The sequence below is a fragment of the Anguilla rostrata genome, chromosome 11 (genome assembly GCF_018555375.3).
Source record: "Anguilla rostrata isolate EN2019 chromosome 11, ASM1855537v3, whole genome shotgun sequence".
In the NCBI taxonomy this organism is placed as follows: Eukaryota; Metazoa; Chordata; class Actinopteri; order Anguilliformes; family Anguillidae; genus Anguilla; species Anguilla rostrata.
Genome location: NC_057943.1, coordinates 20636875 through 20650999, shown reverse-complemented (window position 1 = coordinate 20650999; position 14125 = coordinate 20636875). Strand labels below are relative to the sequence as shown.

The following is a 14125-nucleotide window of genomic DNA, read 5'->3' as shown; positions in this document are numbered from 1 at the left end:
TTAATCTCCACCTCCCGTGGAAGCATTAGGTACCACAGCTTTGCCGTGGAACTTTATGCACATTAAGCTCAGCGTTACAAAGGTCAGCAAAGGGCTAGCCTCAGCTTAAATTAATATTATATATTTAGCCCCAGCGCTAAAGCTCAGAATATGAATAGTTCATGATATAACACCAACAGAGCTTTCTTCAGTGTGTCTCATGGGCTCTCATTTCTCACAGCCTTCCCTGTACATTTGATTCACTTTTATGTTTTTATTGGCATGTAAATTATCATGAAATATGCAACCTGAAACTTTTACATTACATTACATTACATTACAGGCATTTAGCAGACACTCTTATCCAGAGTGAGTTACACAACTTTTTTTGCATAGCATTTACATTGCATGCATTTTATACAGCTGGATATATACTGAAGCATTGCAGGTTAAGTACCTTGTTCAAGGGTACAACGGCAGGGCCCTACCTAGGAGTCGAACCTGTGTCCTATTGGTTACAAGCCCAGTTCCTTACCCACTATGCTGAAGTAAATATCTGTTACCATGGAAAAGGACACTGCTCCCGTACACAGGAGGATATGCACTATGGCTGCTGTTAGCGGGTTATTCATTAGTACACATTTTGAGAGAGTCTTTATTTTTATGTAGCTGCAGTTACAGAGCCCACCAGCAGGGGCTGGAAGGAAAGCCTGTCTGCCAGCTACAGCAGCTCCACCAGCGGAAACTGGAGCTGGGACGCCAGCGACCAGTCGGTGCCCTCCACGCCATCTCCGCCGCTGTCCAATGACGTCAGCAAGAGCTTCCTGCTCTCTTCTCAGGGGGATGACAACATCGAAGAGTCGGAGACCACTCACTTCCTGTTTGAGGACCCGATCCCCAGGAAGCGCAAGGTATGATGAATGGGAGGGGAATGAGCTGGAGTGACATTTACAGGGTCGGATTTAGGTTTAGTACGGTCCTGGGTGTGGAATATTGGTTTAGTGGTCATAAAGACAACTTGTGGGATCTTTGTGCACCAGAATAGATTATATTTTTGGACGCAGAGTTTGGGCTTGAACACAGAACAAATAAGGTGTGGAATGTGCATAAGGTTTAGTATATATTAGGGAGTTGTGGTGCATTATGGGATATGGCTTTTTTAATTTTATATTTGCATTATTATTGGCTTTTGCCATTTCGGGCCTATTCATTCAATCCTTTGCTGCTACTCCATTTCAATCAGAAGCCGGGGCGATGCACGTTTGCTCGCGTGTTTGATTGTCATGTATAATTTGTGGCATGCTGCACGTCAGCAGTAGGATCAAATCTCTTTCATCGAACTCTGCTGGCAACTGAAAAGCTACTTAAATGGAACACCCTGAAGACTTAGGAGATGGGAGTGGGGTGGAGGAGCGCTAAAGAGATCAGGCGCTGCCTTTTTCTGAACCCTCCAGCCAAAAAGTGGCATAGCACAGAGGAGCCAGTATTGTAGACCTGAGGGGTGTACTGAACCCACAGTTCAGATAGCAGCTCAGGAGTGTCACCCCATACCAAAAATAAGTACCTTTTCAATATCTACTTACATATTTCGTAGTTCTTTTCTGTCATTCATAATTCATTTCTGAAAATGGTCAGCATAAATATTAATTGGACATTCATTTACAATGAAATTTCCCAATGTTCTGTGGCTTTTTTTGTATACGTTGCAGACTTTTCTTCCATTAAATATTGGACTTAATGTTTTTTTCTTTGGTTTATGTACTTTATCATGTATTTGTTATATTTGCCTTATATCTATATATTTAATATGAGTAAGGCTCATACTTTGTACATCATATTAATTTTATTTTCCTGAATATTTTTTTTGTTTTGTATGAGAAACCAAGTTTGTATTGAAAGTCACCTGTACATGTTATCTCTCTGGCCTTGCCGATGAGATCTTAACACCTTTGCTTAATGCGATTTAGGAATTATGACAGTGCCCTTGGCCATGAGACGGCAGGTAACGTCCTGTTCCCCGCGTAGCATGATATAGTTCGCTCCGAAACCTTCTTTTTTCTGTCTCTCTCCTATGGAACCAGTCCAAGATGTAAATGTGGTTTCAATATCATGATGCAGTGAGCCCCTGTGGTAATGCTGGGATGGAGGGGGGAGGGGCCCTATGAGAGAGGAGGGAGTTTCTTTCATTAGAGCTTGCGATAAAACAGAAAAATTGGGTTATTTATTCTTCACTTGACAGTTTCTTCCCCGAGGCTAACCTTTGTGACCAGTAGAGATACCAGCACCCACGTGATTGGTTGCCCTCGTTGAATGTATCCAGGAGAGTCAATTTACTGGCATGTGCCAAGAAGTAGAACTGGCAATAGTTACTGCTGGCATGCCGGAACCGTTTAGACACTTGGACCTTTATCTGAATGATATGAAACAGTTGTATTTTTGAATGATAAATAAATACAATTCATAGAACCATGTCTGGAGTGCTAAGTGTGTCTGCTGTTAAAATGCAGAACGGCCCTTGGGGCCACCTGTCTCCCATCCCGGCCTTGTGTTGGCCTTGGCTTATGGTTTTGTGACCTCTGACATGCTACTTGCATTGCATCTGTAAACATTAGTATTTAGGTGGCTCTATTTGACCTTTGACCATTTTTGCCCATAAGATGTGAATGTTTACAACTAGCTATTTTTTAATTAAGCGTTTAATTAAGTTTTGCGTGAAGCAGGGGATACCCACAGTGTGTGTCACTGCATGGGACTTTCACCGCCAGTCACGGCGTTGGGATTCAGTTCCGGTCTGTTGGACATTACGATTCATTTGTGATTTGTAATGTGTTACAATTGAAGAGTGTAGTCAAATTGTGAAGATTGAATCCCTCTTTGGGTCTATAGTGCTTATGACTGCTGTATATGGTGGTTATGAGTAGTCATGATGGGCTATGATGCAGTTATGGTAAGTTATGTAGGCTGCATGGAGCAGTGGTGTCTGAAAGGGTCACCAAAATGCCAGTGGTATATCATTTGATGATGAGTTGTAGTCTCGTAAATTAGAGGGTAAGGGTTAACTGGATCCAGGAAAACCTGTTCATATTGTGCTTTGTTATGCCCACTGGCGATATCTGAAAGAGCGACAGAAGCACACCCACCTATTCTCATTAAGCATGGGAATGCGGGTTTGGGCTCGCTGCTGAAAACCATGCCAAAATCCAGTCTGCACGTATCTTCCTTCCCCCCTTTACCCATCCAAAAAATTAACTCACACCAGCTCACACACAATTGAAAATATCTTAACGGTGGCTATGTTTTCATGGGAATGGAAAAGGAATGCTCCGTGTTGTGTGTGCGTGTGTAGGTGTGTGTGTTTCGATAAATGAGAGGAGAGAAAGCCTGCTCTTCGGAGTGACTAGGAAGTCAGGATTATGGTGAGTTATTATCTGCCGGTTGGGTTTCCGTCCCGCGCATCTCAGTAATGGCCTTTATCAGAGATTACACGAGCGCTGACGTACTGCGGCGGCCGGGGGAGGCCGGTGCTCGGCACAAAGGCCCGCTTGCTCTGGGATTACTGCGCGCCGCGCCGGCGAGTCAGAGCAGCGAGGGGGAGGCGCGCGGGGGCGGGGAGGAGGCGCGGCGTTGGGTTTCATCCGCGTGGGGTTGTACAAACCTGGCCCGTATCGGGTTACTGTTTTCATGGGAATGCTTTTTCAATAGGTGGTGAGCGAAGCCTTATTTTAGGCCGCGCGGCGAGTGTGAGACAGCGTTACAGCGGGGGATGGGGAGAGTGTGTGTGTGTGTGTGTGTGTGTGTGTGTGTTGGGGGCAGGGCGCTTGAGGAACATTTAAGATGACATAGCAACAGCTGACAGTTGACCGCACATCCCTGTCTGCACAAAGCCAACTGTTAATGCCCAGGCCAACAGACACGAATAAATGCAGTCCATTAAGCGTGCAGACATAATCTCACTCCGAGCCCCATTCCTCCTCCCGCTGCACAGACCTTTCAGTGACACGCAGCCGTCTCTCTCGCCGATCGCCGTTTTTAATCTGACTGCTGTGGGGGATGGGGGATGGCATCTTTACTGACGTTCGCCATCTCATCTTTCACCACTTTTTTCTTTACTGTGCGTTCGTTTGATTTTGCATTGATAAGAAACCCCAAAAAAACGAAATGATCTCGTCTCATCTCTAGTCGCATGCCGGCCGAGGAGACTGCTGCAGCTGAGGCTCGTTTGAGCGCTGATGTGCCGCTGGCCTTTTAGCTGCGGGCGCAGGGGTGGAGGGAGAGCCGGAGAAATCTTCTGAATCTAAGTTCAGGTGTGGCGTGTAAACTAATCGCCAGAGTGTAAAAGTGTGTGTAAAAAATTGTGTCTTTCAGAATTCCATGAAGGTGATGTTCAAGTGCTTATGGAAGAACTGTGACAAAGTCCTCAGCACCTCCTCAGGGATCCAGCGGCACGTTCGTACCGTCCACCTGGGGTAGGTGTGTTCTTAACAAACCGGGGACCTCGCCCGTGGTCCTTTTACCTCACGACTCGTAGAAATCGCCTCGGACGTATCCTAGCGCCCGGGATTTCAAGTTTCACATTTCCTTCCCTATTATGGTGAACAGAAGCTGCCGAGAAGAAGAAGCAAAAGAAAGCGATTAAGCCCGAGCACCTGGTGTATTTTTACTCCCTCCAGTTGCTGCCCTCTTTCAGTGTCTGCAGCTGTACGAAACGGGCACTGCTCGTTGTCGCCCCCTCTTGGTGGAAAAGGGGTATAACAGGGAAGAAGATCATTTTATTGGCCTATTCATAAACATAAAATGAAGTTGTTTACACTCATTCCGAAAGCACGCTGCTTCATGGTTAAAGACACTGTGTTGCGCTGCGGTTATCTGTGGTGAATGTCGACAGACCTGGGGCAGTAAAATCAGAACATCCAGAAGGAGCGCTCAGAGAACTAGCATTACATTACATTACATTACAGGCATTTGGCAGACGCTCTTATCCAGAGCGACGTACAACAAAGTGTATAACCATAACCAGGAACAAGTATGACGAAACCCCTAGAGAGAAGTACCGGTCCAAGTACAGGGAACAACCGCATAGTTCAACCTGGACCCTGGTGGTTAAACTGATTAACACTAACAACGAGAACGGCAACAACGCAATCTATGGAAAAATAAAAATAAATAAAAATACAAGTAGTCGTTAAGACTGGCGCATCAACTAAGTCACCTATTAAACAGCTGCCTAGTTACAACCCTAAGTTTAGTCATTTACAGGGGGGGAAGGGAGGGATGGGGAGAGGTGCAGCCTGAAGAGGTGGGTCTTCAGTCGTCGTTTGAAATGGGTCACAGTTGCAGTAGTCCAGGCGGGATAGAACCATTGCTTGGACCAGGAGCTGGGTTGAGTAGGTGGTGAGAAAGGGGCGGATTCTGCGGATGTTGTATAGGAAAAATCTGCATGCTCGGGTTACTGCTGCAATGTTGTTGGAGAGGGACAGCCTGTTGTCCATCATCACTCCGAGATTCTTGGCGCAGGGTGATGATGTCACTACGGTGTCCCCTAAGGAAATGGAAAAGTCGAGGAGGGGAGAGGATAGAGCAGGAATAAAGATTAGCTCCGTCTTTCCCGGGTTGAGCTTCAGGTGGTGATTGTCCATCCAGCTCTGTATGTCCCTCAGGCAAGCGGAGATGCGGGCGGGGACCTGTGTGTCCGATGGGGAGAAGGAGAGAAAGAGTTGCGTGTCATCGGCATAGGAATGATAGGACAAGCCATGAGCAGATATTACAGGGCCAAGGGATCTGGTGTACATGGAGAAGAGAAGGGGACCAAGGACTGAGCCCTGGGGAACTCCGGTGGTGAGGGGACGGGGTGGTGATACCTTACCCGCCCAGGCAACCTGGAAGGAGCGGTCAGAGAGGTAGGACTCAATCCAGTCAAGGACTGTGCCGCGGATCCCTGTTGCTGCCAGGGAGGACAGGAGGGTAGAGTGGTCCACAGTGTCAAATGCAGCGGAGAGGTCTAGAAGAATCAGGACAGAGGAGAGGGAGGCTGCTCGTGCGGCATGGAGTGACTCACTGACCGAGAGGAGTGCAGTCTCAGTCGAGTGGCCAGGCCTGAAGCCAGACTGGTGGGGATCAAGCAGGTTGTTCTCAGAGAAGAAAGCAGAGAGCTGGTTAGATGCAGCACGTTCGAGTGTTTTGGATAGGAAAGGGAGGAGAGATATCGGGCGGTAGTTCTGAATGACTGAAGGATCTAGTGTGGATGGTCTTACACTACAGGGCTCTTGCCTAATACAGCTACAATGTGTTTCTTAACTGAACTCCCTGAGACAGTGGCTTCGAAGTAGAAACACTGGTGCCACGTTCTGCTGAGGCCAAACCCTGTCCCCTCACCCCTCACCCCCCCATCCTGTGCTGGCCTCACACCCACAGGCGTAACAGCGACTCGGACTACAGCGACGGCGAGGAGGACTTCTACTACTCCGAGATCGAGGTGAACATGGACACGCTGTCGGAGGGGCTGTCCAGCCTGACGCCCACCTCGCCCACCACGGCTGCGCCCCCGCCCGTCTTCCCCACCCTGGAGCTGCCCCACTCGGAGCCGGACCGCGCCAGCGTGCGGGGGGCACCGTGCCACACCCCCCTCAGCCAGTCGGCGCCCTCCACGCTCTGCCACATCCGCACTGATCACGCCTACCAGGTACCTTTTCCCTGCAAAGCCTCGGACGTCCAATCAAGTATAGTGAACTGGCATTTTTAAAGTCCCCCTCCTGTGAGCGTTTCCGAAGCCATTCAGTTCAGTGTACTTACTTTGCACCTTAGTGACCCCTGAGGGAAACAGGAGGTACAATACACCACACAAAGGGCATCCTGCAGAAGAAGCAGTGCTGTAGGCCGGTGCACTGTACCTAAATCCCCCCCACCCCCCCGAGGAATGCGCTGTGTGAGGCCTCGGTGAAACTGCCTTTGTCCTGTATTACATGCCCGGTGAAACTTGTTCTCCTGTAAATAAAAATTTCCCATATTACTTTGCACTACATCTTCTATGAGTCAGAAGTAGGCAGTTAAACACTGAGCATGGTTTAGCCCTTTAGGTTGATGGATGTGGTCCTGCTCGTTGGTTTGTGCGGCCTTGCCTGGTCACGCTCGGCGGAGGCTGCGTGTCCTCCGCACGGTCCTGCGTTGTTCACTGCACGGTGGCCGGCTATCGATTAGCATGCCTGACCCTGCCTTCCTGTCCAGGCCCTTTCTTTATTAACCTTTGTGCTGCCATTGGCTTCTGTCCCTTTTCAATTCTGCGCAGTCGGCATGGAATCGTCTCCAGCGAAAACGCTGCCTGTCAAGCCGGAGCTGGTTCCATGCACCGTGTCATGTATACGTTTCTATAGCAACTTACCGAAGGGACCTGATGATTAGCCCTGTACTTTTATTAACTGAGTGTGGGTGTGCGTGCGTGCATGTCTGAGTGTCACTCATCACCCGCCACGGAGCCGGACCGCGTTCAGGCTCCCGGAGGACTCCTTTCCTGCGGGGTGGGGGCCTTCCGCCTTGCATGGAGGGGGGGGGGGGAGGGCAGTGTTTATGGACACTGACCTGCACTGTGTTTTTCAGGCAACTGCTCCTGTGAGCATTCCCATGTCTTCCAAGTTCATTCAGAGTGAGAGTGGGATCAGTATGTCCTGGCAGTCACCCCCCATCATATTTAAAGGGCTACCGGTGAGATGGCTTCCCTTCATTCCTCTTTCTCTTCAGCGCCAGGGCCTCAGAGTTCCAGTCTTCTTCTGCTGTAGCCCGACTCTAGTTCACCTGTCCTTTTTAAAGAATGAAACGTGGGTGACTTCAGCTGACATATAACCTGGTGTATAAATGACTAATCCTGGTGTATAAATTTCTATGTCAGTTTGCTTCCTTGCCTTTTCAAAAAAAACAAACTTAAAAAAAACACCTTAGAAACAGGCTCTTGCATTTGCCAGTTTATCTGCCTTTCGTGGCCCAGAGAAAAGACAGCAGAAAGATGCCTGAGAAAAAGAGATTTTTACCTCTGATGTGACAGTGTTTACCTCGGGGATGCCTGAAAAACACTGTGCCTTTGCTCTTGCTCTTGCATGAGTTCCTGTTTCCTGTTTCTTGGGTACTCTTGCCAGAAAGTGTGAACCACTGAGATGTGAGCTTAATCTGTATGTCTTGCTCCCTGCACAGTAAGAGCTGTGGTTTTAAACATGACCTGATAAGTCTATTTGTGGATTTTCAGTCTCTCTACATTTAAGCCCTTCACAACACATTTTTTGAGATATGTACATGGATGTATACTTTAAAATGTGTGGGTATTAATATGCAAGCTTTAAAATGTTTATGTGGCAAATGTGTCATGTATGTTTTATGATGTTTCAGATTTCATTGATGGGTTTTGGTGTGGCTGTTGGACACTCATGCTTGTGACCTTTGACCTCTTCTTCCCACAAAGGGTCCTGTGTCTCAGATCCGCACTGTTGGTATTGGGGAGAAGCGGCAGCCGACCCAGCATGCTACTGTTACCAAGATCCACTCGTCTGCTGCCCCAGCACCCAAGCCCTCCACCGGGACAAGGTAGGTGCAGTCCATCACTGTGCACAGGCAAGCTCTCAAATCTTAAAAGCCTCCCAGAAAGCAGGTAGGTCTGAACTGTAGCACTGTTATAAGTAGGGCTGGGCAATATAGCCAAAATAACATGACTTTCTTCATACTATCGACGGTATGACATGCCATTAGGCGACAGTATTGCAAAACCCCATACTGTTGCAGAAATTCATACCGGTATACCAAAACATAGGGTATATACAGTTCATGTTTACTCTGGCCTGGCGATATAAAAACCCGTAATTATTTGGTGAGGAGTATGCAGTCCCAGAAGTGTGTGGGCGGCACACGGCCTGAATCCAGGTCAGCATTTAAAAAATAAAAAAAAATCTGCAACATTTTTTTTGTACATACTCGCATTCTGGCAGTCGAATTGTAATTGCTGAATGCGCAGAAGGAAGGAAAACAAACAGGACAGAGAGAGAGAGAGGAAGAGAGGGATGGTTAAATTGCCTTGGTGGCAATGCGTGTGCCGCGTTGCCGTCGTCTGATTGGGTGGCTCTCGTGCGTTTGCAGGAAGCCGCGTGGAGAGGCCAAGAAGTGCCGGAAGGTGTACGGCATGGAGAAGAAGGACATGTGGTGCACGGCCTGCCGCTGGAAGAAGGCCTGCCAGCGCTTCACTGACTGAGCCCTTAAAGAGACAGACACTTCCCATTCGCCGGTGCCCGGCGACCCCCGACCCCCGACCCCTGACCCCTGACCCCTTCAGCATACACGGGGAATCGGTTTCTCTGTGACGAAACCCCAGGGCTTTACTGCTTTGTGCACAAGGGGGCTCTCAACCCCCTCCTGCGTAAAAGAATACAGAATACTTAACAAAAAAAACACATAGAAATACAACAAAAAAAACACAAAATCAAAAATTGGACAAAAATAAGAATATTATTGCTTGGGCAGCAATGTTTATGTAGGTTTAAACTTTTTTTGTAAAGTACTTGGAAAAACAAACATACAACAAACAAAAAGAAATCTGATTCATATGCTTATAATACTTGTTTTGTATTTTCCTATTTTGCATGTCTTCATCAGAAAACACATCTGACCGAAGATTTCGGATATAAGCTCTCAGTGTAATATACTTTCACAACACGCTATTTCTGCCCGGTTAAAAAACAACCAGTAAGCTATTTTTTGATATTTGACTATCAGTAGATTTTTTTTCTTTGTCTTTAGTTTGGTCCCAACAATGTTTCTGTGATTTATACAGATTCTTCTCCACTGTAAGTGGTCTTGTAAACAATCATTTTGTGTTTCTAAGCAGCACTTTCACCAAAGGAAAACAGATCTATAATCTGCTTTAAATGTGATTGTCGAAATTGTGCTGAACATTAATATTTTCACGAGAATATTTCCTCTTTGCTAAATGGTAAATAATGCAGAGATTCCTAATGCTTTTTGGGAAGCAAATAATACATGTAGGCCATCTCAAAGGCTCTTTCTCAACTGAAAGATGGTCTTTGGTCTTGGGCTATATCACCAAAATGAAGCTCAGCTTTGAATTTCCAAAACTGTTTTAAATGAAATAATATTTTTCTTTTATTTTTCCTTTACGTCTGTCTAGATATGCACCTTTTGGATTTTTAAAGTTGCTTTCAGATTATCACTGTTGGCTTTAACCACAGTGTATGCACATGTGTGGGAATGTATTTGCAAATATTTGTAGACTTTTCATGCCTTTGACATAGAGTTGCAGCATGCAGTCATACAAAAAAAATCATGAATATCATGTTGAAATACTGAGCATACATGTGTTGTATACAGATAAGTCAAATATCTGAAATATTGATAATCTGCTGTCTTTTAACAATACACAGTATTATGTAAGTGTATGGCATCTTATTTCAAGACTTGCTATTGGAGAGGGTTTTAAATGCCTGCATTGGAGAGTATTTTCTGGGTTAGCGTAGAATTTCTGTTTGAAATTTTTCTCTCATGGAGAGTGTAGATAAACACACCATGATTTGTTGGCTGTAAATGAAAATTGCAGTTAATGGCCCCATTTAATGCTTTTTTTCTATTCGCGTTCATACCGTAACACACCGCCATTTATATGCTTGTTTATAGCTTATTAAAGTCTATGCATTACTGTTATAAAGGGATTATTTGCTTCCCATAAACCTTGCTTGGATTGATATTGGACTTCGATCCACTTGATGACATTATGAAAATATGGACGTCCTGCTCAGCTTTTCTGATACCGCCACCACTGAATGTATCTTCTGCTGTAACACGGACTCTACCACCTTTCTCTGTACTCAAAGGATTGACTCTGTTATTTCCCAACTCATTTGCTCAAATGTGTTCCCTCAGAATAGTAGATATTATGTTATCTATGACTCTGTACTCTTTGCTCCGCCTCCTTCCCTGACACCCAGATTTGTGCTTGTTGCCCTGGCGATGCCTACATTCCACATTTCCCAGCCCCTCAGTAGACCTGAGGTCAGTGGGCGTGGCAACGTGTGGCAGGCTGCCGGGACCCACAGAATCTTGTCCGTAACTCGGTGAGGACGGACGGACGGCAGGCACTGACCTGCCCAAACACTCGGCCGCCAAGCTTCCCTGCCGCCCCAAAGCACAGATCTGTACCGAAGGGGCGCGAGTCTTAGTCATGTTTGGAAAACTTCACCAAGTGCCAATGGGAAGAGCAAAAAAAAGAAAAAAAAAAACCTAATTGATTTGCACTAACTTGTACTGCACAAAGACATATTTTGTATGTGGAATTTTTATATGCAGCATTTGAAGTTGTTAAAGCGAATGAGTTTTGGTCGTCACTGCCTTTCTGGAATATGGGTTCAGAGACAGTTTCATTTGTTGCCTCCCTCAGTGAGAGCTGTTGGGTTCTGTAGTTTGACTGGGGGTCATCATTTGGAATAGGCCTTCAGTCAGTGAAGTATATTGTTTCTTATGCAAAGCGCTAGATGTAGCACAGATACAGTAGCTTGTGTGTAAAGGCTCCATGTTTTTTTCGTATTTTAGCCAATATAACTCCTTTATTCTGTCCATTCATCTTCTCATATATAACCATATTTTGTCTTCCCCTGTAGAATGAGATTTAAGTGTGTGAGTCACTCATGGGAGGTGCTAGTAGGGTATTTGGTTGTTTTGGATAATACGGCATCTGGACAGATTGCCGTGGAACACCACTAAGCTCCTCCCACTGCCACCTGCTTTTCTGATAGGCAGCAGCACAACTTCCTTGCAGGGATTTATTATGCTGTTGTTCTGCTGGCTTTTTAGCCAATCAGTTAAAATAACAGCAGTGCTCCTCTGTCTGTACCGCCCCTTTGACTACATAAGGCCCGCCTCTCTCCGGCCAGCTAGATTCATACTAGTGTATTAGCACGCTGCCAGGCACTTTTCCCACCTTGTTGCACTAGAATGGACGTGCATTACCCAACTGAGCTAAAGCAGTGGGAACAGAAAAACTTAACTCAGAATGATTTTTGCCTCCAGCTCACACTTGTGACAAAAAGGTAATTAGGGGAAAGACAAACTAGTTCAGACAGGGGTGTATGCTGAAGATTTGATTACAGATAAACTCATCTATGGAGGCAGTGATGATTCACAACAAATAGTTATTTTTGATGTTTTCCTAGACATGCAAAGTAAAGAACGCCCTGATTCATTTTCATCTTTTTTCTATGTTTTGTATTATAGAATGGAAAATTTTAAAATAGAATTGAGATGATTTTTGCTGATTTCTTTTTTTTTTGTAACAATTGAAAAGTTATATGGAAGATAACATGTAAATATACTATACAGTAAATGTTGTGGGGTGGGGAAAAACATTGATGAATGTAAAAACTACAAAAAAAAAGCCTAATCATGTTTTTTTCCCTTGGTAGGTGGTCCTGGGGGTGTTTTTGTAGACCCCATCGGGCTTTGGTTTCTATGTGTCTTATTCTGTATTATGGGCTGAATTCAGAATCTAAAACAGTAACAAGTTCACAGCTGTTCATTTAATTTCACATTGTATCACATCAATAATCCAACCACATGCAATAATGCTTCTGCTCCTTTCCTTCCTTTCTGCAGTGTCATGTTTTAAAAGGATATGACTTGTTTCTGACAACATGGACTCTGATCTGCTCCAGATATTCACTTTGTATTTGTTGTTGTCGGTCAGGACAAACTCGATTTGTTGATCTGTTTCCCCCTGAAAAGAACTTCTGTATGTCCTGCCCTGCACATTCCATTGGGCTGCCTGACAGTGTGTCCGTCTCTCTGTCTGCTCGATCATCTGTCCTTCTGTCCACCTGTCGCACTCTCGCTCACACCCCTTAGTGCATTCAAACACACTGTAGGCAAACCCTACAGTCCAGCCAGGATGTTAAGCTAACCAAACCCAAACAATGTGCAGAAAAATACCTTTTTTATTTTTTATTTAGCTTTTTTGGTTTTCAAATTTCAGTGTTGCGTTAAACAAGACAGCGCTAAGCCAATGGATTGATGTACAGCTTTTTTTTGTTTTGTTTTATGGCAGCTCCATTGAGCGCGAGACTCAGATTTGTGCTTCTGTCATTTCCTTTTTAAATCGCTTGTTTTCGTCTTTCTTTTGTTCTCTTCAGATACGTGCCATCGGTGTTTGACCGAGCTGCGGCTCGCGAGAAACTGACGCACTTTTGATTGTGTGTTTTCATCGTCGGGTTTTGTTTGATTGGTCTGAGGTTTGCATGTTTGCAGATGTGCCACATCTGGGCCGTCACATTCTGTTGAATTCTTACGAGATCTCAGACTTTTACTGTACCATGCTGTGCTGGCAGCCAGTCCCGTGGCTGCAGGCAATGGTGCTTTGGCCCACAGGATTGTTGCATTGCATTGTTGTCTGCCTTTGTATAGCCAGGGCACAGAGCCGGAATGTACTTCCATTTGGACAATTACATGGTTGAAAATATTGGAAAAAATAAACGTGAATTAAAGCTGTCCTTCTCTTCAATTTGTCTGTTCAGTATTTTGATTGACGAGATTTTGTGGAACCAAAATGTTTTTTTTTTTTTTGTGTAAAGTGCCAATTTTTAGAATTTAGGATGTGAAAATTGAGCAATGTAGTACAAATTCTTATAGAGCTATTCATGTTTATGTCCTAGGGCACTTTACAAAAACTTACAATTAAAATAAAAATATGAATTATCAAAAAATCCAAAGTAAGAGACAGCAGCATACAAGAGCAGGTGAATTTTAAGGCCTGGTTTAAAGAGCCTTTTGTTGCCAATATAAAAGATAAAACATAAAATAGCAAATTAATGGATGACATAAAATTGACTCCAAGTAAATGTAAATGCTGCATTCATTGTTGACATGTGGGGTTCTAACTGGCATTACTGCTTTGAGTTTTTCATAGTCTGAAGCCAGCCCTCCAGCTACACCTGTGATCAGAAATGAATGGACGTAATTGGCTGCCTACAACATCTAACCTAAACAGACCGTACAGTGAAGAGGTACTCAGTCAGTATTTTGGGGCAAAATGTATCAGTCCCTGTGGGAAAGGAGGAGGTTCAAACTCAGCAAAGGCCATTACATACAGTTAGTCAGTGTCATGATCTTTAAACCA

The 14125-nt window shown here is 45.1% G+C and overlaps 1 protein-coding gene across 2 annotated transcripts in view; it reads left to right on the top strand.

The window, feature by feature from the left end:
* The window catches only part of slc2a4rg (SLC2A4 regulator), a 43601-nt gene extending 30091 nt beyond the window's left edge, over positions 1-13510 (top strand). The window contains exons 4-9 of one of the 2 annotated variants that reach the window (XM_064298662.1): positions 649-890; positions 4345-4445; positions 6391-6658; positions 7570-7674; positions 8423-8544; positions 9091-13510. In XM_064298662.1, the coding sequence (XP_064154732.1) occupies positions 649-890; positions 4345-4445; positions 6391-6658; positions 7570-7674; positions 8423-8544; positions 9091-9202 (950 nt within the window). In that variant the 3' untranslated portion in view covers positions 9203-13510. The remainder of the gene's footprint in view (positions 1-648; positions 891-4344; positions 4446-6390; positions 6659-7569; positions 7675-8422; positions 8545-9090) is intronic. The other variant, XM_064298663.1, reaches the window with a different exon arrangement.
* The last annotated feature ends 615 nt before the right edge of the window (positions 13511-14125 follow it).